This window comes from Anarrhichthys ocellatus, unplaced genomic scaffold (genome assembly GCF_004355925.1).
Source record: "Anarrhichthys ocellatus isolate YVR2014 unplaced genomic scaffold, GSC_Weel_1.0 scaffold32, whole genome shotgun sequence".
Taxonomy (NCBI): Eukaryota; Metazoa; Chordata; class Actinopteri; order Perciformes; family Anarhichadidae; genus Anarrhichthys; species Anarrhichthys ocellatus.
In genome coordinates, this window is record NW_022280062.1 from 236633 (window position 1) to 264209 (window position 27577).

A 27577-nucleotide genomic window follows, 5' to 3' on the forward strand; every position below is an offset into this window, starting at 1 on the left:
GTGGGTTCTCCTCTTTGAGGTCAAATCACGCCGTGTTTCAGAAAATCTAAAACTGAGCTTGTTTCAAGATGGGAACCAGGCAAATGTGAAAATAGCAGACTTGACCATGCAAAATATCACTTAAGGAACACGGTGGCCCGAAAGTGAGGCAATTCCTCCTGTGATATTTGTAATTTTATTGAGGGCAGGAGTTGCAGTTGAGGTGATGTGCAGGGAATTGGTGTGAGGCTAAGCCGAGCCTCGGGGCTCTGGTTTCGAGCTGTGGTTAAGGTTGAGGTTAAGACAGATGACAGGGACAGCGTTCATGAAATGGGACGTATTATTAAACGAACCACAGACTTATCCTCCACATTTATTGCTGGCTATAGGTCCCCGCTACACATGCCATTTATCATGTAATTGGATTGTAATTGCATTTTGCGACCAAATGGATCCTACACCACTTCAAGAGGGGTGGAAACACAAGTTAAAGCTGAGGATATACTGTTTCCCATGATTCTCTGGGACATACGCATGGAGGAATATTAGACACGGACCATAGGTAAAATATAATTACCTCTGATAATGGTAACGCACTTCCTATCCTGATCCACAATCTCGCTCTTTTAAAGTGACAGCCCGCTTCCTTATCCCCTCCTCCTCCCCCCACCTTTACCTTCTCCTCCAGCAATAATCCAATTACCTCCACTGAAATGCCATTCTTGTTCTTGCCGTGTGTGCACAAATCTGTCAGTGAGACGGAAGAACAACTAAGCGAGACAGAGAAATAGCGCGTGCAAACCACCAGGATGGAGCCACTTACCACGTTTCCCCGGTGAGCCATGAGGATGGCGAAGTTGGTCAAGTGACTGCAGGAGCACGTGGTGTGGCTCTTGTTGGTTCCCAGCAGTTTGCAGCCTTGAGTGGACCAGTATCCCATCATGCTCCGCTCCGAGTAATTCCAGAAGGAACAGTTTGGATTGTAGTAGTGCTCCTTCTAAACAAGACAAACACACAGAGAGAGAAAGAATGATGAAACATACATGAATATACGCTGCAGTATGCATGACTGTACACAAACACACCTTGTATATTTCATATGTCTAGCTGTAAGAAACAGGATGTCAGTGTACCTGGTGTGTAGACTGCTTATGTGTGTTCTACCTATTAGTGTCTGCACAATTTAAGCTTTTTAATTACCATTGATTGTTGAAAGAAAAGGGATGAAGGAATAAAGAAATAAAAAGGTTACTATGGCAGATTCCCAGCCTGCCTCGCTTCTCTAACTCTACTAGTCCCACCGCTCATAATATAGATGCCTTCACTTTACTCCAACCCTTCCTCTACATTCGCTCCGCACTACTAAAGCTTGTGCAGCTGTTTCAGTATTTTGGCAGCCCGGCTCTGCGATGTGGTCCCGGTGAGTCTCAGGAGGAAGCTTACATCCAGGTGCTCCAGTGTGAAGATGACGGGGTCGGCCACGAACACACGGCTGGACTCCTTGGTGATAGAAGCCGACAGGATGTGGGAGTTGACGGTGAGGGAGAGGTTGCGTTTGTTCGGGTCCCCCATTCCCCTCAGAGTGGCGTTCTCGGTGCTGAGGAACTGACCCAGGTGTTTGTAGAGCACAAAAACCAGCTTGGCAACACCTGCAACCGGCAACAATACAATCATGAGACATGCAGAGGGAGCATAAACAAGTGAGTTACAAATGATCTCTTTCGTGAAAAGAGATGTATTCATTCATTGTATGAATGCACCAAACCTTAAAGGAATAGTTCCACATTTTAGGAACAACGCTGATTCCCTTTCTTGACATGCAAAGGTTGAATACACCTTTTCAACTTTGTAATGTCAAACTATTCCTTTAAGGGGCTCATTGCTGCCCCCTGTGTCCATCAAATGACAGACACGGTGGGGCATTGGGGGCAGCATTGAGCCCAATTTGAATTTGCACCATGAGAGCTGGATATGGGAGCCTTGCTGACATTTTTCTCTGCATGACTAATTGAGGTACTGCTACACATAAAGTATAAAAGACATCTCTGCAAGCTTGGCTTTCAATGTGTTGTTTAACTTTAGTGTTGAAACTTGATTTTTAAACACATTCTAATGGCATGTACCATATTCTTGAGTGAAAATTGTGATTTTAAATCTAAACCACACAAGCTATTGTTCTCAATTAACTCAGGATCACATCGCTCTCTTTTGAGATATGATATTTGTTGACAATTTGGGAAAGCAACCAGTGTGGACACCAGAAGTCATTGAAATGGCCGTAAAACAAACTACACCGCGGTCTCATAAGGCTGTAAAGGTGGACTAGTTGGTGTGATGACGTTTTGTAATCTCATTTAGCCACCTGTTAGCAACCAAGTAAAAGCTTCAAAATTCCAGAGAGAGGCATTTACTGATATATTGTAGCACAAAACGTTAAAATCTCTTAACCTTGTGTTAACCACAGACCTTTTCTCAGGCATCAGGCAACCAAAAACCCGTTTAAAAAACCCATCGACTTAGAGACGAGGGGTGCTGGAAATGCCAAAATGCTGACTCATTCCTGCAGAATTCTGTCATGGGTCTTTATCGGCTCCAGCTCCGATCAGCAGTGATGGAAACATCACAGCCGTGTGGACACGCTACCCCCCCCGACCCCCCTATTTCTGTGCAATGGTATGTGACACACGTTGAAGAGCATCAACAGGGATTTGGACAATTATTATATTAACAGTCTCTCCACTGTTCCAACAATCACCAACTCTGGTTTGAGAGTTTAAAGAAAGACAGAATAAGAAGTAACCACCGTAACATTTTCAATAATTCAACAACGTTGAACATGACACAACACAAAACAACACAGAAAGGCACACTGGTCTACTGGCAATGGGAAAACAGTCTATCAGTGTTTAAAAAAGCTGCATATTTGCGCTAAGCTTGGTGGAAAGAGGGTATTACTAAACAACCCCCCAAAAAAAGAAAAGAAAAGCAGAAAATGAACCATGATTCAATGTTTCTGCAGCAACTGCATTCTTCTCACCATTTTTGCTGTTGACCTTGACCGTGTTGGAGGAAAGCTGAAGAGACGCTCCACCCTTGCTTGTCTGAGGAAACCTGAAGTCTTGCACCTGACCGTCGGTGCTCAACACGTACACATCCAACACTGAGAGATAGTAGGAGGTGAGGGGAATGTGAGAGAGAGAGAGAGAGAGAGATGTATTAAACCGTGTTAACATCTCAAAAGCGGTACATGGTGTTTAATAGAGCTCTGCCGCTAAGGCCCGGCAGGGTATGTGTAAAGACTCGAGGTTCATTGTACCAGTAACAGAATCTAATCTTATTGGCAAAACCCTGTAGAGTCATTTACTTAAAAAAAGAATAAAAAACATGTCACTAAGCTGTTGGTTGGCATTGTGAAAGCCTCCGAGGCAGGAGCGAAAGAAAAAAACAACAACAAGGGCGGTGATAGAGGATGAGCAAATGCGAGCATGCAGCCTACTGCAGCATGAATGTCAAATATTCATAGGATCAAAAATATCATTGAGCTTTTACTTTTTACTTTTTCTATCCCCTGTGGGTTCAGATAACTCTGGGCTCGACGAGCAAATCTCTGAAAATCCTCCAAATTCCAGCAGCCCCTCTCTCTCCTGTATGCCAGCTGCCGGGTGGTGCTCCCTTTGATGTGTGAAATTACTGAAGGGTCAGGAGGACACACGTATCAGCACACTCCCTCCCATCAGGAACGGCCTTACTTCCTCAGATAGATGGCTTCTGACAGTCGGAGATGAGGAATTGTTCTCTGGTTGCACTCCCCCCTCCCCCCCTCCTCTGCCTAGTTACTCGCTCTCCCTTTGCTCTCCATCCCTTTTCCCTCGTCTCGCCCTTGTTGCGCACCTGGAGGCGCCGTTTTGCCGTCGACAAACTGCTAATTAGGAGCAACAATCATTTTCACATTTTTCCCCAACTCTTCAAGGGAGGTCAGGTAAGCCGTTTCTCGGAGGTTGTGTGTTTCTTCATATGGCTGTTTTTGTTTTAATGTTTCTCTACTGGAATATTATCTCTGCTGGAGCTTGACGAGCTCATACAAACTGCCTGAATGGCGTGATTAAGTGGCCAAATATACAGCATATTACACACTGTATTAATCAGTGCCTTTGGTAGATATACACAGCAACTAGTCCTTATCAGCTTAGCTAACTACCACTTAATGGGAAAGGCTTAGAGAGAGCCGATAGAGTGCTGTGCGAATGGAATAATGCCATTCAACCAGTTTCTTTGTTTCCCCCCAGAGGTCTGTGCAGTTCATCTTGTAGCACACACTCAATGAGGTGACTTCATATGCAAGAAGACGATTTAAAAACCAATGAGGTATAAGACAAAAAGGGTGAGTGGGAGACCATTACCATAGCAACAAAGAGCTGGAAGAGTAGAAATATGACTTAAATGAATGAGATCATGTTGCTATAAACTGTGTGGAGGACACATTTGCTTTTTTTTCGTTGAGACAAATCATTTATTAAGACATAAGCAAGATGTGGCTATTTTTTAAGACATATTCTCATTAAAAAAATTTAAAAAATCACCCTGACGACAATAGGTGGTGCACGGCCAACAGAATAAGAATAACCCCCAGCATCGTAACGAGTGTGCATGTACTTCTCTCAGTTTTATGGGTTTTTGGAGAGGAACTTACTGATGTTCTCTGCGGGCACTTTTACGATCGCCGGCTCAATCAGGTTTTCGGCAAGGACGAACGCCCCCTCCTCCAGGGTGTCCAGGAGCATTGTGGCGGCGTGCGTTTGTTCCGTGGAATTCATGTCTTTCCAGGATTTCAGAGCTTCCGGCCTCAGGAGGTTGTCAACAGTGTCCACAATTGCCTGTATCCATGGAGATAAAGTGAAATGTCAGCTTGCTGTTTCCCTCCCGTCATAACTTCAATGTAATAACAAAGAGCGGGGACCGGGCAGCAAATGATAAAAAATCAAAATCATAAAAAGAAAAAGGTTGCATGCGTGGCCAACAGTCACACGACTGACACTGAAATATCAAAATCACTTCGACTGAAGACACGAGGGTTCAAGAAAGTCAAGGGCGGCTGAAATAATAATGATCATAAAAAATGCAGCATGTATTATTCAATATTCTGTTTACCAAAAATCTAAGAAGACGCTATTGGACCAATTTCTTTTTTGAATAATGTAAAAGTGCTTTAGGGGAAGAGGAAATAAAAAACAAATGTCTTTTCCCCTTCCCTTCACTGCTGTCTACACAGATGCTTTCTCAATTCCTGGTTTTAAGATGCTATTTTCCAAAAGAACAATTACCACCATGAACAAAACTATTGTTTCCCCGACGGGATTTGCCCATTACGGCCTCGAACACTATTCTCCTGGAGGAAAGTGGGCATTATCCCAGAAATCCATGTCCACAGTGGCAGTTTGAGTCAAGACGGGGGAACATTTCTGCTTGTTTTCAATGGAAATCCTTTCATTTCCTGCTTTCTGATAAGCAGTAAGTAAGCAAAACATTCCACAAAACTCACACAAGTATCATATGTTGACAAAACAAGTTTCCTCTGACCTCGGAAGAGTTCACGGCTCCTGCCCGACACAACAAACCACAACACTGACACTACAGAGATTCAGAATCCAGCTCAACCCTTGGTGTGGTAAATCAGAGTGACAATTTAACCAGAGGTGCCATTAACCACAGCAAGGCCCACTACGAGAACGGTAATTAACGACAACAAGCCCTTGCTCACTGTACCAATTAGTCACAGCTGTGATTATCCAAAACACTAATTGACCACAGACAGGATTATCCGTTTGCCTGGAAAAACAAGAAAGGGGGATCAACCAAAGTCTGCACCAATATATGATTAACCGCAACATTTAACCACTGAGCTCACATTAACCGCAGCGGTGATGACTGTATCCAGACGCAGCGCTCTCAGCGTGTCTCTATATATCTCGGCCTGAGCACAGAAATCAATCTCCGTTGCCCTGACCTTGCAGGCAACTGGAAGCTTGTGAGCTGTGACTATGATAGGAGTTAAGTCGCTCTGTGTGTGTGTGTGTGTGCGTGTGTGTGAGCACGAGAGAGAGCAGTGGCCATTACAGAGTCGGAGACATTACAACCAGACAGACACTAAATGCCCCCCCCCCCACCCGCCCCACCCCTGTGGTGAGCCATCCTCAAAAGGACCCATAAAATCCAAAAGGAGAATAAAAAGTCGCCTGTCTCTAATTTGTGTAGCACAGAAAGATTCCGTGTTCGGACTGAATCCTGGTTAATTCTCTCCTGGTTGGAGGTCACTCTACAAATCACTGGGGTGCTACCAGAGGAGCCTCCACAGCTCGCTGTATAGCCTGAGAAATGAAACAGTGCTGACTTCAAGAGCAACAGCGGGTGAGTAACGGTTAGGGTGACCATATTTTCTAACCCCCGACAGGGGTCCTCAGGTGAAGTTGTTCATGCACCATAGGCATTTTCATAAGGATGGGGGACAGTTACTTCAGCACTAGCACACTTAAATTACAGAGCGAAGCTTTCCACGCCATGGACGGCGCCTCCGCAGACAGAACTTTTTTTTTTTATCTACAAGAATTTAAAAACTATATCATACACTATTAAACACTATTGCATTGGTGTAACAAAATGATTGATTGTTAGACATCTTTTAAAACAAAACACAAGGTAATTACAGACAAATTGTGATTAAGTCCCGCCCACAATGAGGAGGAGAAAGGGTCTTGTGAAGTTCTGAATAAGTTGAATAAAGCATTTTGCGTCTACAGAGGGAGCGGAGCAAGGTTTGATAAATGAACTTAAGTGTTGTCACTTGACTCAGCCTCAGTTTATAAGTTCATAAAAATGATACAGAATCTGGGGGTGTGGAGTTAGGAAGTGAAGTTACCTCTGTGGCCTGTTGCTTATCTCTGCTTCAGGCTAGCAGCATGAGGTGACATCAACCCCTACTAGCATAACACACCCAAATCTAGTCTACATGGTCTCCCTCGAATTGCAGAACTATCATGAGATGGTTGAGGTTAGGCATTGACCTAGAATGGTTGAGGTTAGGGTAAGTCAGAGAGCAGAGAGCCCAGCAAGAGCTTTCACACATTTTCTCAAATCTAGGGTAATCATGTAGACAAGACCCCCAAATATCCGCCTGAACTGTTGCAGTTGCATTTTGGGTAATGTAGTTGCTGGGTTTTGACAAGGAAGAAGAATACGAGGTAAAAAAAAAAAGGATATTTCTGTTTCAGCTGCATCAATTTTGATACCTCTTTAAAACTGTCCATCGTCGGTCTGAGTGCAATGGAAACATGGTGGAGCACTGTTTTAAAACCAAATGTCCTCACAGAGGAGTTAGAGGAAAAGTCAGGGGATCACCAAAGTCTTTAAGATTCATCCTCTGGGCACCATGAATGTCTGATGCAGACTGAAATACCTCAACAACCGTAGCATTGACTGCCATGTAATTCTGTATTTTGTACAAAGTGTTGTACTGATGGTTATAAAGAAACAAAAGACATAAAAACATCCTCGGATGGTTTAGTCAACCCAGAGGTCAGTCACCACATGAAAGCGTAATTATTTCCAATGTATCCATAAAGCCATGCTGCTAGCACGGCTAAAAAAGTCATCTCTAAGTCAGCTGTGGGAAATGTATCACCCTTTTTCTCTCGGTGAAATGAGACCTCAAAGAAAAACAACTCAAACTTGTAGAGAGGCCCCATGAGCCACTGGAAAATACAGAATCTGTTCATTTGTATTATGCCATGCAACGCATGTCCTCCCCAGTGTTTACACCATGCCCTTGTCTTTCAGCAGAACCTACCCGAGGAAATATACTCAACACAGCAAAGGAAAAGCAAAATGTCTGGGGGGAGAAAGACTGAAAAATCAGAATGGAACACAAACATATTAATGGACTCAGAAATTAATCTCACAGATAAAACACAACTGCAATGGGAGAGGAGGCTTTTATTTTTTGCTAAGGGGACAAGGGAGACGAGAAATTGTACAATGTAAGCAAGTGAAAATTGAGCACACTGCCACTTTGATCACACTTCTGGCTGACAGGGAGGTGCAATTACGACCGTGGGAAGGCAATTATTCACACAATGTATGAAGAGCCGACAGGAGAGACAGAGGGAGAGAGAAAAAGAGTGGGGGAGGAAGAAAAGGAGGAGAGAGAAAAAACCGAAAGAAAGATGTACAAGTGATAGCGCACAGAGGACAAAGACGGAGCGATATTGACAGTGGCATCCTCAGATGGAAAGAATGACGGGAGAACAGACAGCCGAGTCAGATGAGGGAGCAGCCACATCTTGTACAAGCAGCAGGTCACCAGGCACAAACCGTAACAGGACAACCAAGGACATGGAGACAGACAGTGCTGCATGCTGCTGGTCAGGCGTTAGAAAACGGGGTACAAAAGCAACACAGAAAGCCTACAGTAGGAGTTATACCTTCATGTACGCCCTGCATGTCTTCTCTCTTTTTTGAAGCTTTTCCACACAATAAGAGGATCACGCACAAGAGACAGATTGTAGAAAGAGGTGGTAAGAACACAGGACGCATTAAATCATGCCACTTACCATTTCAGAATTAATGAAAAGAAGGAAAGGCGCCGGCCTATAAACTACAACCTTGAAATGCTCCGACAGCCTCTAAATGCTATTTGGGGGAATTCTAAATGCGAGTATGGATCACATAGTAGTGAGGGGAGCAGATGAGAAAGCACAGTAGTGTTGAGGGAAAAGATGCTGAGACTAGATTCTGATGCTGCCCACTAGTGATGCTTTAAAATACAAGGAGGAGATAAACAATGCGGGATGAGGTCATTTGTATTTCATGGCATGACGAGAAAAATCGAGTTAAACAAAACAAAAAAAAAAGCCTTTGTTGGTGTCTTGGCATTAACTACGTCGCTGTCTCCTACCTAATTGAGCAAACTGGAGAAAATCACACAGAGTAGCTTTCGCACTGAACAGGAAAACAAAGAGATAAAGTGTTCATTGCATCCAGATTGCAAACCTCCACCATCATAAACACCTCCTGCAAACACATGCAGGAAAATGTTTTTGCAGCCACGACAAGGTTTCTGCCACGGACACCTCCGTGTACCACTTGTTGATAAAGTGGGAGAGGGCTGGATGAAACTTTAAAGAACCATACCAGCGTTTTAGCTCCTTAAATAAAAATCACGTGGGTGTGATTTCTAGTAAAGACAATAAAACCATCGGTTTGGTCCTTTAGCTTCCGTCGATGTTGCTTGTCGTCAGCCAATCACAAGTTCTTATCTTCAATTGCTTCATAGCGAAGTGGCTGTCGTGGACATAAAGGCACAAACAAGGGGCGTGATTTTGGTGCAAATAACCTTTTACCTTTGTTTACACAGCAACTGCTGTCGTGGAAATCTGAATAACAATGTCATTTTTCAAACTGCCACTCATCTCTGCATGGGACTGCCTCTAGCTGAGAGATGTAGGTACGTCTCTCGGGCCTACTCTTTTTTTTTTTTTTGAGGAGTGCCTGTAGAAGCAGTTCCACACTTGTCAGCAATGAAGTTGTTCCTTTGTGCTGGTGGGGGGCTCATGGCCATTAGCTCCTTTAAGAACTGCCAGGTGAGCCGGTAATTACCAAGGGGGCTGTGGAGGAATGAGCTTCCCCTCAGGGCTGGACCTGCCTCCCTATAACCCCCTCACCTGAGGCCGTGCGTGCTCAGTAATGTGGCTGAGTGCGTAGGTTCGTGTGTATTGGTGGGCGCCCCGCTAATGAATGTCCCGAGTCATGCTAAAACAGAGTTGGAGCAAAAAGGGGACAAAGTTAGAGTTTGACAGCACCTTGTTGAAGCTGCGTCCAGCTGAGTCCTTCTCGCTGGGCCTGAGCTCCTGCAGCTGAGCATCCAGGATATCCACGAGCTGCTCCATTAGGCGCACCGAGGAGCTCACGTCACCGGCGAACACCGGGCCCTGCGTGTGGCGCGCCAGCTCGTTGGCTAAATTAGCAGCATTTTCGCCACTTCGGATCTAAAAATAGCAACGAGGAAAACGGGGGGGGGGGATGTCAGTGAAGCGTTCTGCAAGCTGAAGCTGAAATAATGTATCCCGCATACACCTCAGAGTCCTCATCCCTCGCAACATTGCTTGTTCAGAAAGAAAGAAAGAAAGTTATTGTCTGTAGAAAGAATACAAACAAAGGGATTGCATGTTTAGCAGGGAACATAATAGCACAACAGTAACTAACAAGCTGAAGAAAATAAAAACACGGCGGTACCGTGAAAAATAACAAGCTGTCAGTATTCGTCTTCTCATCTGTGATCAGTGAATTCCAACAGTTATTTTGTGATAAAGAGTTTTACTTTTTACACCCAGCATCCTCCAATCAGTCTCAACTGAGCTGTGACCCGATTTATTACTACATACTCATGTTATACAGTATATACCATATGCTTATCTTCACGGGATGACAATTTTGCAATTTTACACACAAAAATCGATTTACTTTTCCATTTTGTACTAAGAGGAAATGAGGCAACACATGCACACACATCAATCCAAATGTGACTTTGGAATTGCACTGCCAATTAAACTTCACAAAGAGCAAGCCAATGCAGCGTTCATGTCACATCACACAGGCCATAATTACGAGTGACTGAGTGGGAACAACATGCATAGCGTTCAGATTCAAAGGTGTAATTCTGAGTCAGATATATCAGACATTTCTGACAGCTGTGTTTTCTACGATTTGTCAGAAAGAGCTACGGAAGTGTCAACAAATCTGTTGGCGAAGCGGCTGCAGAAACCGCTGTCGCTGACAATTACATCTAATTAAAATTCAATATCGATGCAATCAACTCAGCCAACTGTACACTTTCTGTATCTGGTTTCACAAGTTAATGAGAAGATATGTAAAACAATAAATGTATCTAACTGAGACTTAGGTTATTATTAGGTTAGATATGGGGGGAACCATCTTGGAATAATAACTGAGCATTCCTGAATTGGAATGACGTGAGGTTTTCTTATTCTTCTCGTTGCATTAACATGCCGTGGACGCAGCATTAATGTTCTCCCAAAACATATACTTTTTTTTCAAGATCATTCTGAAGCTTTATCATCACCGCTCACGATTTATTTGAATATTTTGCATGTGTGAGGCGCTTATGTATAACAATAGTGTCAACCGCACACTCAAACATCAGGCTGATTTACTGTGGATACTGCCTGGTTCTTTAGTAAACTTTCCTGCGCGTCATTGGTATTGTAGTGAAGTTTGGAAATGGGGCACAGTTCTTCAGTCGGTCACGTCTACATTTCCCAAAATGCCCGCTGCCAGCCCCCAGAAACCCTCTCTGAACCTGCTGCACGTGCGAGTTGTTTTTTCAGGTCAAGAAAAATCTCTTCCTTAGAATGCAATATGTTGCGTGTTTGTGCTGCATTACGGTGCGTGCAGGCTACGGAAACTGGTATCCTGTGCGCCTCCATTAGATTTCTACCTGCATGGCTGCAAAACATCAAAGCAGAAGTGGCAGTGAAGAAATAAGCTCTGGCTCTTTGATTCTCAGTAACCGACTGCAGGACTTGGCATTTAATCCTGATAGCTCATTTCTTTCTGCTCCCACACTGTATTTTAGCAACACTTGGAAAAGAAAACACATTTTCATAATATTTACCCTTGACCACATCTCTGCCGGTATAAGAAAAATAAACCAAGCAAGCAAAAGGTTCACTTGATGTTTGATTTGAGGCACGTACCGTGTTTGTTTGCTGCAAAAATGTTGTAATTGACACATTCCCGTTTTACCTTTTGTGCCACTTGAGTCACCCAGTGGGAGGTGCAGTTGCTGAGGTCTGGGCCTTTGGAGCACCAGGTCCCTGCCACGGTGCAGAGGAAGGAGGCGATGCCTGCAGTACCACACAATAAACACAACAGTTGGTGGGAAGCCAAAGCCTTGCTCAGATACAGTTGCTCCCGCTGATCCCTCATTCACACACACTCTCCGGTGCAGGAAACTCAAACTGCTCGGCAGGAACAAACCACTTCCAAGCAATTTGAAAGGCTGCAAGCTTTGTACAGTCTACACAAAAAGAACAAAAATAAATGTAGAAGGCATACTGAAACATCAGGTTCCTACATAAGCTTGGACAAAATGACAGAAAATAACAATGGACTCAGGTTTGTTGTTGCCTGTAAGCGTTTCAGAAGTGTAAACACTGTATATGCTCTGCATGTCTGGATGAAAATTACTCCTAATGAACGCCACTTCACTGACAACAGCGACAACATACTGTATGTAATCCAAGACGCCTTCCCTTTCCCCCCCCCCACAGTCAAAACATTGTCTCTTTTCCGCTTTCATCCTCCGGTAGCCGTGCTTTGTATTGTGACAGGTCTGTCAGTCTGTGTGATGAGGTGTTACGGTAACTGGTGAGAGACTTCCTGTGCGAGTATCATTGTCAACTGAACTGGCGTAACAGCATCATGTGTCCCTAACTGGTGACAACCTACACTTCCAAAAGTGATTTTTTCAGAAATAACTGTGAATAAACGGTCTGAATGTAATTAAGACAATAAGTAGAGATTGAACGTTGACCGCGCTTCCTATTTTATAAACTTCTCAGATATTGTCCGTCATCTTCATTGCTGTCTGTGAAGGTGATGGAAATGGGCAACAGCATTTTTCTCTCTGCCTGCACTCTCAAAAAGTAAAGAGTTTCAAAATGACACACAAACAGGAGAAATGTTACCAATTTTCGGGGAACTGACAGGCTCTAATCATGCTATATTATGGTTTGAAATTTCCCATGCCCCCTAGCTGAAATGTCAGACTCGGTACACGGAGGCAAAGATGGAAACGGCACATAAACGAACTAAATGAGCACAAATAAAGTGACGGGGCCAATTTAACAGATTTTTGTCAGGGATTTTTGAAGTTTTGTTCCTGATCATTTGTATGCTGAAAGTGTGGTTCTGTGACTCTTTATGAAACACTCAAATCTTAATGGAAAAAGGGAGGAAAAAAGAAAACCCCATTAACCCTGTTTACCTTCTACAGAGCTGTAGTAGTAGCGAATAATAAAGATAATTACAAATAGCTGGACTTACACAAAATGAAAAAATAGCATACTTATACGATCTAATACTAATGGCCGTTTACTTGGAAACACGTGTATGTAGATGTACTTTCATGACCTAGCACTGTCATAAGTAATTAGTAGTAGTGTTAGCAGTTCTATTTAGCGCTAGCATCCTGCAGGCAGAATGATGGGTGGATAAAGGTTTAAAAGAAATCTAAGAATATTAATAGATTATCGTCTACATTAAGTCATTAGATGTCATCGGTATGTATGTATGTATGTATGTATGTATGTATCTATCGGTGGGCCTACCTCTGGTCCCTTTGGGGCAGGGCCTCTCCACAGTGCTCCCAGTGTGGGTCTGGGGCCAGTCGATGGTTCTCCTCCTGGTCGCCTCGCAGATGCGTCTGGGTGTCGGTGGCAGCTCAGGGACGGTGGGCTCTGCTGTACCCGAGCCACGATTTTCCTCATACGGGTCCCTCCCGTCTCTCGGATCTGCGCCCGCTGCAGTGGTGTCGCCCTGCCCCTTCACGGTGGACACGGCCGTGGTGATGAGGACCGTGGTCCTGGGCATGGCCGGCGAGACCGAGAAACCCTCGCTGGTTGGCACTAAGAGTGGGAGAAGAGTGAAGCTGTTGGAGTGCGAGTCATGAATGTCCTTGCCTTGAACTCCCATCGTTTCTAGCAGTGGGGGAACTGCAACTGTTTGGAGTCCCGTGGCTTGTTGGTATTGCTAGAGTTACTGCTGCCCATAATTCTTGGAAATAAAATGCTTCGTGCAGCTTTCAATTGCAACTCTGCACCTTCACTAAACAAAATCAAGTCAAACCTGTCAACACGACACATCCATCTCTGGCTATTTTTAGTGTACTTAAGCCCAAAAATAAGACAAGCAGTGGTGGTGGGGCATCCTTTGACAAAGCAGTGATTTCCTCCCAACAGAGTCCGTACCTTGGGCTGATTAAATGTCAACAATGAAGACAAAGCCTGTCTGCATTTCACTTTTGTTCTGCCTGGTTCATCTCTCTCACTTTGATAAAGCTGATGTGCGGAAAGGAGAACCGCACTGCTCTGGGCGAAAAACATACATCAGCAATAATGCGATTCCAATGTATTCAATCCACGCTTTCCGCTGCGAAGCGAATCTATGTGTGAATGTGCACGCGCACGTGTCCGAGTGCGCTTGTGTTTGCTCCATTGCTCAGGTGTGTTGCTGCTTAAAACGACTGCGTGCACACACGGACGGATGGCTGCTGCAGAGAGCCGGGGAGATAACTAGGAAATGAGAGCAGAAATAGGAAATCTATATACCGTATGAAGTATGAATAGCCAATATGAATAGGAAGAAAACACAGTGAATGTCAATGTGCATGTGTGTCTACACGGATATACTGCTCTCATGTATGAATGATCATACATCTGTTACCCACAACCACCGGATCATATTTAGAGATAAAAGCAGCTTCCCACAATGAGGTCTGCACTATAGTGTTGTCTCCACGTTCCCCGGGTGCTTCTGGGAAAATGCAATATCATGCTATCTGACACTCCATCATCAGACACATATCTCCATTTCCTGAGAGAGAGAAGGGTGACAAAGCCCACATTTCACATTTCACACTAATCAGCCAGTCAGGGGAATCTTTGCTTTTTTCATTCCAGTGAAATATTTATTACAAAGTCGATATCTGGCGACGTGGTCAGGAGGCCAACGGCAGGTTGAAGACTGTGTTCCTGAGGCGCTCGCTATAAGAAAAATAAAGCCCAGACCACCCGACGGTGTTGGCCGAGTTGTGACATTTTGCTCCGTGACCTTCTACCCTGGCAGGAGCCCCCTGCTAATTACCTTTTTACACTTTCATTGTGCGTCTGTAAGCTGCACACTCACAGGTTGGCCAGGCCAGCATGGCAGCTAACGTAACAGCTGACATGTTCGCATTAAAGTGAGCGAATGATGATGAAGTGTTCGGTTAGCACCACAGCTATGAAGGTGTTCAGAATTACGACAAAGAAAGCAAGAAAAGGACCCCAAGATGATGGGAAATGTGAAAAAAAAAAAACAGGATCGCCACAGTCTTATCGTACTTATATATAAAGTACACTGAACTAAACTTATTGAAAGGAGAAAATAACCTATTTCTTTCCCCTAAACAGACAAATAACTCACTTTGTTTAAGAGAAGGGGGTAAACAAGACGTTTTTCAAATTTATGTACTGCCAGCGAAGATTTTTTATTGTCTCAGGAAAAGTGAGATGATTCATAGGCTGACTCTGATGATTCAATATGCGCATATAATGCAATACAAGGGCAAGCATAATTGAGTTTGAAAATATTAAACTTCCCCATACCTGAGCAAACTTTTCCACAGGCTGCTACCCGCCCTTATATGCATTTCCTGAAACAACTTGCTGTCATCACCTGATTAACCTGCTCCCGGGATCATAGTCACGGGTCCAAAGCCCTCTACCACCCACACTTCATCACAGAGGATTACACGGGACAGAGAGGCATTGGGTGGTTTGTGCATCTTTGTCATCTCGGCAAATGCTTTTAGCATATATTATCATTAGGGATTCAATCAATTCAAATCGTAGGTATCGCTCTGTAACGCTGAATATAATAAATTAAAAATATTACTTATTAACAAATTAACAGTCAGGAATGCTCATGAGGACTACGAGTCATCTTTCAAGCCTAAATACTCTGTTCTCTGTTTATCACTTTAACGAGAGCATTTCTGCTGTTTTTCTGTTAATTTAATTGTAAACGTAATCTTTGGGGTTTCAGGCCATTGTTCTAATCAACAAACAACCCATTTGAAGATATCACCTTCAGTTTTTGGGACATTGTAATGGGAATTTTCCTCTATTTTCTGACATTTTAAAGATCAAACGATTAATCTATTGATAGAGAAAATACTTGGCAGATTAAACCAAAATGAAAATAACAGTAAGTGGCCGTCCTAGTCCCCTTTAATCACTCACAAAATCCAGAGGAGATAAAAGCTAATGAATTATACATTATATGTTCTATTACATATCGTATCATTCTATTTTTTTGTCATTTCATGCTGCCAGACACTGTCATTGTCTCTCTCATGTTCACTCTCTCAGGCAGAATCATGAAACACGTCGCTTTCATTAATCCGACTGAGTGATTTAAAAAAAAAATCAAAGACAAGATACGATCTTTGTGGCTATTTACAGTCGGCGTGTCTCGGGCTATCGCAGTGTGGTGTTGAAGGACATCGAGAACATCGAATAAACAGCGTATTTATTTAATACTACATCAAGAAACATGGTTGTCAGATGTCGAAGCATTTGCGGGCTTGTTGTGATGTCTCTGCACCGTGCGCGCGACAATTTTCTTTTGATTGCGCCGAACACATTCCCCTCCAGTAAGAGCCGCGTGTCCTCTGGTAGCACTCAGCCAAGAGAGGGCTGAACCAATTAGCTGCCATTTCTCTCAAGAGGTGGTGAAGTCACTCTTTATGGGCAATCTGACACCAAAGGCATACTGTTGCCATATGCTGAATAATACCTCTTGTAAATAATGGAAGAGTTTGAGATTGAACACTTGAAAAATGGCTGTCAGCGGAGTCGAAACCGGAGTGTGTAAATTAAAACAGAGCTAAAAAAGAAGGGGGGGGGGGACCATTATGCAAGATCATCAATCAAGACGTCAGCGAAGAAGCAGAATTAGTTTTATCACTTTATAGCCCCCCAGAGACATTTAGGAATCTGTGGTGAAGATGACAAAAAAATATGACACCATGATCAGATGATCAGAGATGGATGTTGTTTTTGTCCTTGCTTTTGCAGCTTACACCGCTCCACTAAAAGAGCGTTTTTATCTCAAATTACACACATACAGTCAGAGCAGTAAAAGGGATCTACATGTCCATACAAACGGCAGGATAAATGGATCATAAGCCGCCTAATACCTGCTATTAGGGAAGAGCAATGGCAACTCGCAGCCAAATCAAGCTGTTTCCAATTGGTTTAAATGTTGAAGATGAATCACTTACAAGGCTAATCCTCCCAGCACAATGACAAACAGACAAAAGGAAATATCGAACAGCCAGAGCTCAGTTTGGAAATCATCTCTACTTTGACAGGATCTGTTGAAGGCTGAAAACCAATCAATGTGTGCTCCGGTCTCCTTTCTCTCCCTTGGAAATTAGCTGTCCTCGAACTGAAAAGCAGCTTTTTCAGCTGAAAAGGTGAGCGAGGTTTCTATTGTTGATCCAAATGAGAAAGAAAATCCCTTCTCTTTTTCTTTTTATCTAACCTGAACACAGCGGTGACTGAAAAAACTGGGGCGGACGAGAGGAAAACCAACGTATTGATGGACCTTTCTAGTCGAATTAGTCGAGTTAGTCGAATTAGAAAGTAGTTTAATTTATTTCTCAACGTCCTTCAGATAAACAACTAAATATGTTGTTTTATTACATTTATATTAATGAGCCACCATTAGAATTTGGATTGTTGTTCTTTGGGTCAGATTAGATGTAAAATGTTTATTTACAGCATTGGGTATAACTTGGAAAAATGTAATTAATTACTCGTTACATACCAGTCAAAACTAGCTGGTTCTTGAATGCAGCACATTACCTGTGCAGTGGTGAACTTTAGCATGTCCACTAAAGCGCACAACGTGCAAATTATAAAACGTTTGAAGTTATTAAGAGTGGCGAGAGTTATAATCTGTACTGGCAAAAATAATCACACATTATTGTAACATATTACTAAATTATGCAACACTTAGCTTCTGGTCGGTGGATTTTGTTATCTTTCCAGAGAGACAGGCTAGCTGTTCTCCCCTCTTTCCAGGCTTTATGCTAAGCTAAGCTAACCGGCTGCTGGCTTCATATTGACTGAACAGACTCTAGAGTTGTATTCACCTCCGAGAAAGCGAATAAATGTATTTCCCGAATCGTCCCGAACATTTGCGTAAACCAAACCAACATGTTGAGGCGCTGACGGCGCCCCTTACACCACAATAAGTAAGACGTGGTGTGACTCAGCGTGTGTGGGTCCTCATAGATCTTTATTCATTGTGCATTGGAGCTTGACTCAATAACAAGACTGTCTCAGAGGACAAGAACTGTGTGAGAGCTACAGTTGGTCTTTTTGCCTCTTTACCTAGAGCCAGCGCTGGTAATTAATGACAGAGAAACAAGTCCCAGAAGACATGAATTTTACATTAGGCCATTTATATGCGCTCATGCTGTTCTGCTTCATCCAAGCCTAGTGGACGGGAGCACGCAGCTTTGCATGGAAGGTACGGGGCCACAAGACAATTCATCTGCAGTTTAGTTAACGCCGTTAAATATCTCTTTATCTCGTCTTTACTTCTGCGAAATTAAAAAACTCAAGTCGATGAGAAATTGTTGAGCGGCCTCACCGTTTTATGGACACTTGTTCTTTAAAGGGCGGGTCCATTATTTATTTATTGTTTTGGGTTTTTTGTTTCTGTAGCTTCCAAGTGGTGTTCCAATTGTATTCAAATCCGAACAATCAAATGTTGCCATTTCACCCAAGCCCTTCTAGAAACATTTCCCCATGTATCTCTATATATATCCATGTATATATTCAAGCCTCCCAATAACCGATCGATGCAGCGGTAGACCAGCAACTCCCGTGTTCTGCAAAGTCTGATGACTGTCAATGGAGTCTTGTGGCTTTGAAGAGAGTTTCAATTACCCATCAGAAAAGGCAGACTGATGGCAAGGTAAAGCCATGAAAATATTCTAAATATAGCGTACACTTAAAGTGAGAAATCTTTATATTTTGTTGTTGACTTAAATACGATCTGCTGCTTTTCCACGGCCCTCTCCGATGGGGTACTGAAGACGTTATAACGTTCTCTTCAACGCCACAAGACTCCTCTGACAAAAACAGTAATTTTTACCTTGCAGAACACGGGAGTGTGTACACACAACCCCAACAATATCCACAAGCTTATCGATCAGCTTACTTTGGTAACCGTCGCCACTGCATTTTGCTAACGGATGAGTAGGCGGTCCGGTTTGAAAAACCCGGAAAAGCACGCAGATGGCTTCGACCTTTAAAGAGCAGCAGACAGAAAAAGCTCTGCCGGACATATCCTGTGTCTGCGCGGGGTAATTTATGAGGCCTGAAACTGAGCTCTGTGGAGCAGCAGACATAGCACAGTCACAACTAGACGGTCTCCGAGTCAGAGGACGGTGGCTCACAATAAAGACACATGCATGCAGAAGATATATGTGCAGACAGAAATACACTCAGAGCGAAACCACTCCCAAACTCTCTGTCGTCTACGCCCAGAATGCATACTTAAACAATTCCCTGCCATAATCTCAAATGTGTTGATCCGCGCTCGGCGAGAAGCAGAACAATTAGAGCTCTTGCAAATCTCCTGACTCTTTTACTCCAGCCTCTATTCCTGTTGCCGAACATCCCGCTTCAGAGGGTGGAACACAGGCTTAGTGCATGATACATCTATAAATGTCCTCTGTCTTGACGGCTCACCTGGAGGCGTCGTTCAGGGATATAAAAGCGGCGCAAAGTGCAGCGAGGTGCACAGCTGGGTTTAGCCACAAAATGGCTGAGCAAAAAAACAAACAAAAAAAAAAAAAAAACCACACACTAGTTTTGTGAAGATAGATATCCATCATGTGGCATGCAGGATATGAAATAGTGGTTTTGCTTGACATTTCAATTCAGAGCAGAGCCCACTTGTGCTCACTGCTGCCAGATTACGCCGAGCGGCTAAGCCTTTTGGACAAAGCCATTCATTTTATGGCTCTCGTCTCGTCTTTAAGGCCTCAGATCAATGCTACCTCAAATACAAATTAATTTTCTCCTTTCTCTCCTTGTTAGTTTGAAAGGCTCTCGGCAATTGCTTGCTCCTCTTGATTGTTTGTTTTTTTATTCTTTGGACTGAAATCAGTTAATTCCTTTGCCCATCACAGAGAATACATTACCGGTGTCCCTCCACATTTTCTACCGGCGGGCGCTTTGGCGTGCTTTGTATTGGCATGCACCTCTTCTAGAGAGACCTCTGAGGAGGAGTCTCCAAGTATTGATCATCGCTGGTTTGTGTTCACAATGCATTAGCAGAGGGTAGGCATTTTCTTGAAATGTCTGCGAATTGTTTGGAACAATAAGCGGAAATATCAATATGGGGATAGATCTTAGCTAATGATTTCAACCAGGGCCAGCATTAAGGAACCTGCAGTGTTACAAACACTGCACAAGGTAAAGGAAAATGCAGACAAGTTGCTAAGGTCAATTATGTTCTGCTTTGATCACTTTGCTCAAACTCCCTTATTATAAACCCCTAATCCTGCAGACTCTTCAGCACCTCTCTAGGATGAGCATTACAGTCAAGGTTGATGCCTCTGACAGAAAAGGACACGGCCGCTCATCGTGTTACACGAGTTCTACAACGAAGAGGAATACACTGGGTTTGGTGTAACTTCAGTCCGTGGTCGATGAATCTTAATGGGCACAATTAATTTCTTTTACGCCTCGAGTGCCCCTCAGTTTCAGAGAAAGAGACATTATTTCAGCACCATTAGATTACCCTGCAGAATAGGTTGTTTAATTCAACGCCATATCATGGGCAGCAATAAATCCTAATAGCTTCACAGTAAAGAAGTTAAAGGTGCAGATCTGAAAAAAAGCTAATAAACAAGAACCAATTATTTTCAAGTGCCATTCACAAAGCCCGGTGTGCTGCTGCTGCTGGCCGCGGCATCTTGAGATGCTTCCTCTCTCCTTCTTGAGCGCACAACATTTCAAAATGCTCCCATAAAACACACTTAATGACCCACAGTGACAAGTTCTGCTGCAGGGACGCACTTTTGATTGGATCCCAATAAGGGAACCGCGGACAGAAACGGTTATTTAGAATAATGAATGAAATCAACAACTATGTTCTGTTGGGTTCCTTGATTAAACGCACTGTTCCCAAAGCAAGTGGCAACAATAAGCCTATGTGGCATTTATGTTTACCGAGGCATTACAGTAGCTGAGAGAGCACATTAAACCCTTCATTTGAAAATGCTCTGTGATGGCCACTTTCCTCCTCTCAGAGCCTCTTTTGAGACAAGGAGGGTAATTATGATAATTCAGTTGTTAATTACATTTACATACATCAGGACGTGAACAGTTGAGCAGGCAGTTTGCATGCATGGAGAACTCATTAAAATTTGAGTATTTTTTTTTCATATGTCCTCCAACATACTCGTAATTGAGGCTTCAGCGGAACGGACGCAGACACGCAGCACCCCTCCGAGTGTCGACTTATCCTGCCGGGGAGATTCCAGGGGATGGCAGGAAAACAAACAGACTTGTTGACAAGAGGCCAGAGTTCAGGAGCACACAGCCGCCATTGAGACATCAACGCTACCCCCCCCCATACCCCCCCCTTCAACAGCTCGGGTCAAGAATCAGATTTCCCCCTGGAAAAACCCTCCCGAATATCCAGAAGTTAAAAATCATAACTGAATCCAGACCAGCGCTCGGGGGCAAAACTGAGCTTCTAACATAACTAGAAGTGGGGTCAAGATCCCTTACACCCCCCCAACACTACACCCGGCTCTGCGGGATAAGGTGGCTGCAGTCAGGTAATTAAGCCCATTATCGTCTTAATGTAAGGTCCCCGTCTGATGACACGCATGTCACCTCTGAGCACTTCACAGATTAATCTGAGCCCGGCAAGATTCTTCACTGTAATTGATCTCTTTCCAGCTACTCTGCTGCACTCATTCACCATCTGGTACACAACTCACACACACTTCAGCCTGGTGCTTTTTAAAATATCATGCAACAATGGGATGGCTATTATCTCCTGATCTATTGTAGAAAAAAAAAAAGGGTAGCCATGGCAACACAACTTCAAATGTAAGGTAAGGGGAAGAGGATATCCTCTGTCGCACTGTGCACAATACTTATCAAATGTATTACTAGCATTATTTATTTATTTACATACACATACATACATACATACATACATACATACATACATACATACATACATATATATATATAATGGTTATTAATAATGGTTTCGGATAAGGCCGGAGATTAGAGAATTTGATAGGGTCCAGGCTCCTGCTGGAGTGAGTGCCTCAGCTTGCCTCATGGTAAGAAAGAAACGGGTTTCTGAAGAGGCTCAATCCCACAGGGGGCTATCCCCTCATTCCGAGGTGAATCTGTAATTTCTGTCTGCAAATGAGCCCTTTCCCCAAGACTAACACAACCCTCTTCTCTTCATCACACCTGAGTTGCATCCAAAATTAAAAGGCAGCCATCTGTGACAAGCCACGCTGCAACCACACAATAGAACGCTTACAACGAAGGACGGTGAGTTAAACAAACAACAATGGATGAGGCTCTCACCTTCGGCTGGATCCGGCGGGCCGAAGTCCAGGTCGTAGCGCAGGATGTAAAAGTTATTCCACACGTACAGCTGGTTGTCCCTGGGGTTGTAATCCACAGCAGTGATGTACTGGTACTGGTTGGGGAAGAGGATGTCGGTGTACTCGCCCTGGCTCAGCTTGGTGTTGTAGGTGTAATCGATTTGGCTCCTGCTGGTCTCGCTCTCGTTCTCTTCGTAGGTCGAGCGCACCACGTTGAGCACGCCGCACACCATGAAGGCGTTGGAGGCAGAGCGCTTGTCGTACGCCGTCTCCCACGTGGCCTCAAAGCGCAGGGTGTAGGGGTTGAGCTGGCTCACCACAATGCGCCCATTGTTCTGCTCCGTGGCGTATATTACCCACAAGCCCCTCTCGTCTACCGCCAGGTCAATGTCAGTCTTGCCGCCCCAGCGGTAAGGCGAAGTGTCGTGATAGTTGGCGTTATTGACGATAGCCTCGCCGCTCTTGATGCGAGTGCGCAGGTCAAACTTGACAATGTTGCGAGTGCGCTCCTTGTTGAAGAAGATGGCGCCGTCGTAGGCTACGAAGCCTGTCCCGTCGACGCGGTGCGGCAGTTTGTAGGTGGTCGTCTGGCGACCATTTTTGAAGTCCTCTTGAGAGGCGTACTCGAGGAGGGTGTCGGTGCGGTACGGCGTCCAGGGCATGAAGAAGACTTTGTCTCCGGCCTGCAGCGGGTCTTTGCACCACGACCCCGCTTGCTGCTCTGCCTCGTACAGGAAGGTGGCGTCTCCTACACCCTTCAGAGTCCCGGGACAAATGAAAACTAGTGACAGAGAAGAGAGTGAAACAAAACACAGTGAGCCAACTCATTTCAAACATACATTAAAACATTTGACACGCATCATTCTTGCTGCTGTACAACTGAAGTGCAGGATAAAAGATCAGGGATTGTGAATGTGGAGGAATGTTTTAACTAATGCTTTTGTTCTAGCGCTAATGAATAGGGAAAAAAGGAAAACAAATGAAGGTGTCATAGGATGAGAAATGTGACGTTAACGTGAGCTTGCATCTCAAGGGTCTGCTGCTACATCCTAACAGGGACAAAACAAAATAAAAACCTGAACGAAAAGGGTAAAAATCCTGCAAATGAAAGACATGGAAAATGAGAGGAGTAGAGTTTTTTTAAACACCAGCCTGTCTCTGTCGTCAAATGCCACACGAACAGCTGGGTATACATGGGACACACTGCACATGCATACTGACATGACTGAGGTCGTAAACCAAAATGAGGAGGGAACAGACTTCACATCTCGTGATAAGAGTGAACAACAGGTTGTAGATGGTGGTGGCGGCAGCAAAGCAGAGGTAGAATGAAAGTGGAGGTCGGGGAATAGATCGAACAACAGTGGTAAAGGATTTTCACTACTTCTGTGGCAGAAGACAGGAGGAACCACTGATGGGTGAGAGAGGCCATGGCAAGGTTCCCATTGAGACGGTTATGAATTAATTGGTTCTGGATAAAAAAAAGGGACACAGTGAAATCTTGTTTTTCTTTCAAACTTTCTTTTGTTGTCTTTTTTATTTTTATTTTTTTTTGTTCGTGCCAATCTCACTCAGCCATCACTGCTATTTCACATCACGTGCTAAGGGTGCAGCAGAAGTTGGGCCAAGCAAACTAAGACTACGCCAAATAAGACGCTATACACACACAACTACTCATTCTTCAATGGTTAACACAGAGCTAGGCAAGAGTCCCTGGAACAAATCAACACCCAACAGTTGGTGTTTTCTTTCACATTGGACCGTGGATGTCATTTGAAATTCAGTTTAGAAATTCATTTTGACTCCATGGGTGCAAACAATCCTCCTATGGGTTTAGCATTTGACAGGAGAGGCAATCGGGAGGGGGAGGGGAGACGTGAGGGGAGCTGTACTCAACACCACAGAACAAGGAGCCGGGGGGGGGGGGGGGGGGGGTGGGACCAGACCACTCATTTACCTTTTTGCTCCACTTCTATTTCAGGCATTGGAAAAGAAAGCAAAAAAAGAGTGCAAGAGGGAGAGAAAGGTTATCATGAGTCAACTACCAGGTACAAAGAGAAGAATTAGCTGGAGGATATGACCATGAGATGAACTGCAGGGCTGCTTTGGGAAGAAGAGCTAGAGGGGGGGGGGAGAAAAAAGGTTGTTTTGTCAGTGCAACGTCTTCTCATCCTAGGATATAAAAACAGACAAGTTATGGCTGGAGACAAGCTATGTGCCAATGCTTTCCAGCGCATTAAACTTCTCATTCCTACCGTCTTTAACTGCCAACAAAATAAATGCATTGGCCGAATAAATCCCTCTAAAAGTGCTTCTCCTAAGTGGCAGGAGAAAAGAATAAATATCTCCTGGTCATTTTAGATGGATAACATTGTTAGAGAAACATCACAGGAGTTATTTCTGGCATGTATTGACCCCAGGGTGGAATTTCTTTCAAACTTTATGAACACAAATCAAACTCGCTCGCCCACACACGTAAAACATGACACGATGCTAATGTTACACTCTTAAATGAGCCAAAGAGAGCAGCAGCACATGAGATGACTGATGAGCAGTCGGCCTAATATGGAGTTTCTTTAGTGGACTGTTGACGCTGCATACGCTCTGGGTGGAGAGGGGGAGGCTGGGGGGGAGGAGGCTGGGGACAATATGTGAAAGATTAGAATTTAAAAAAAATGAGAGCACAGAGGTTAGTCGGAGGGGGTAGAACGGGGCAGGAGGTGAAAGGGAAGTCTGTTTGAAAGAAGAGAGAAAGAGGTGAATATCTCTGAAGGTGTTTACAATTCATCAATTTAAATACTAAGTACTTTCACAGGCAGGGATGAAGCCTCAAGCTCATTTTATAAACTACTCTAAAACACCCTTTTAAGGTAGATTAACTCAAATCAGATACTATAGACAAGAGTTTAAAATAGTGCCGGATTCCACCAACTGCACAGTACATTTAATTAAATCATGTTCACTCTGAAACACTAAAGCTGATCCATGACCGTCTGCAGGAATTTGGTTAAACTTTTAGGATTTTTTTATATATCATTTATACTTTTTTCTCAAGAAGTCGGTGCAGTCTGTTTCCACAGGACATGGGTGAATGTAATGTGCTAATGTAAGACCTATAGTCTACCCATTTCTTTGTAATCTCTCCTTCATTACCCCACCAAAGACATCAAATCTAAACACTGTTATTCAAGCCATTTAAAGCATCAGTTCACCCAGTTTCCCCTACTGGTATCCAGTCATGCAGATAGTTTCGGTTGTATTTGCCAAGGTTTGGAAACATCTGCCTCTGAGATTTTCCATCACCATCCAAAATAAATGGAGGTGAATGGAATTTTGTTTGTGCTGTTCACAGCAACAGAGGGGCTATTATTATTTCAGTAGAAAGGTGTTCCAATCAAAAGTGTTCTGTGGATTATCCAGAGAAACAGGAACATTGTTTGTGAAGAAGGTTTTGCTTTTGAATTATTATTTATTTTTTTTAAATGTCATGTTTCATAGTTGTGAGCTCATCAACACAAAAAACACAAATTCCATTTACTTCTGTTGCACTGCGAGCAGAAGTCTAACACAAACTGAGACGCTTTGGAATCTCATTTCGAATTTAATAAGGTTTAGTTTCCAACATTCGTAAGTAACCAAACTTTTGTATCGCTAGAACTCCTAAATGACATTTCTATCTGTATTCACTTACACTAAAACAATACAGTAGACGATTAACGTTCACAACCTGTAGCTTACTTTTCATGAGCTACTTGCTCTAAAAACTGGAGACGGGGCTTAACGTATTGATTGATATGTATAGAAGTTGGTCTTGTTGAACTACAAAAACAACCAGTCAGCTGGCGGCCATAAGGACACGATTCTTCTCCCTCACAAACAATCTTTGGCTGAGTGCAGACTCTGGCTTGCAGCGAGCAGGGTAACCAGACAACAACCAGCAGTTTCATTGAAGCCATTACAGAATTAACATTAATTTACATAAATAACAATAAGGTCCAATAAGGGAGTCTTTAGCCTTTAAGCTTAACGAATCAGGGTATTTTGCCAACCGGGAACCAGATCCAAACAGGAAGCAGCTATCAAAACCCAAACCTAAAGACGAATATTACAAAAGAACTGCACAAATCAAACCTAAACTATCTGCATGGCTGGATTCCACTGGAGGTAAATGAGAAAATACATATTCGTTTTAAATCGTATTTGTAATTTTGGTGAACTGACCCTTAAAACTACTTCAACACTTCATCCGTCATCTTAAATTATCATTATCAAAGCTAGTCCTCCAGGTGAAGTATCATCTGTAAAACAAACAGCACATCTAGTCTACAGACACTTTTAAAAAAGCACACAATAAGAGTTCAGTGTGAGATTTGGATGGCGATACTTACTATAGGGAACACACTCATACTGGACCTCTAAGTACTTGTAGGTGCCAGGGCATGGATCAGGAAAGACATCAGAGCCAGTGACAACCACACACTGCGTACGGTTGTTGCACCTAGAAAAAAAAAAGATTGACCAGAGATTTCATCATGACTACCCACAGCAAGAGCACTCGGCAAAGACAACATTAACAGCAGAGAGCGGGGGGGAAGTTCATTGTCACGGCCACAAAGAAATTGAAGAATTCCCGGCCAGGACTGTCACATATGCATTCTAGCTTACACCTTGGCAAACAGAGAGAGGAATGAAGGCATTAAGGAAGTGTAAATGAATGTAAATGAGTATGTGATAATGAATAAGAGAGCGAGAGAGAGAAGCTAAAGGCATGTTAGGAATTTGCAATGGCATTTCCTTTAACAGCGTCTTCATACCGCTATTGAAAGGGGAAGACATTCATTAAAACACACAGGACAGGTGGCGGTGACATGCAAGTGGACTGGAATGGTTGCTGCTCTGTATATATGTAACAAACAAGACGTGAATGTCTTTCTTTTTATACGAGAGGTTATTTGCCCTCAAGTATGAAATAATGGAAATGGTGAATTGACGGTCTGATGAGTTGATTGCAAAGTTAGCGTGTGTGTGTCTGCAGATGTTTCTGGGCGCTAAAGAAGTTCAAGTAGAGAGGGAGAAGGGGGGGGGGGGGGGGGGGGGGGG

At 43.6% G+C, this 27577-nt stretch overlaps 1 protein-coding gene across 15 annotated transcripts in view; it reads right to left on the bottom strand.

Annotated features, from left to right (window-relative positions):
* The window catches only part of adgrl2b.1 (adhesion G protein-coupled receptor L2b, tandem duplicate 1), a 122337-nt gene that overhangs the window by 16330 nt on the left and 78430 nt on the right, over window positions 1-27577 (bottom strand). For 8 of the 15 annotated variants that reach the window (XM_031865196.1, XM_031865197.1, XM_031865201.1 and 5 more), the window contains 11 exons: window positions 26866-26975; window positions 24435-24449; window positions 22458-23258; window positions 13380-13676; window positions 11794-11894; window positions 9831-10016; window positions 8454-8492; window positions 4670-4853; window positions 3017-3139; window positions 1423-1628; window positions 803-976 (listed from right to left, as the gene is read on the bottom strand). In XM_031865196.1, the coding sequence (XP_031721056.1) occupies window positions 803-976; window positions 1423-1628; window positions 3017-3139; window positions 4670-4853; window positions 8454-8492; window positions 9831-10016; window positions 11794-11894; window positions 13380-13676; window positions 22458-23258; window positions 24435-24449; window positions 26866-26975 (2236 nt within the window). The remainder of the gene's footprint in view (window positions 1-802; window positions 977-1422; window positions 1629-3016; window positions 3140-4669; window positions 4854-8453; window positions 8493-9830; window positions 10017-11793; window positions 11895-13379; window positions 13677-22457; window positions 23259-24434; window positions 24450-26865; window positions 26976-27577) is intronic. The other 7 variants (XM_031865209.1, XM_031865198.1, XM_031865202.1 and 4 more) reach the window with 4 other exon arrangements.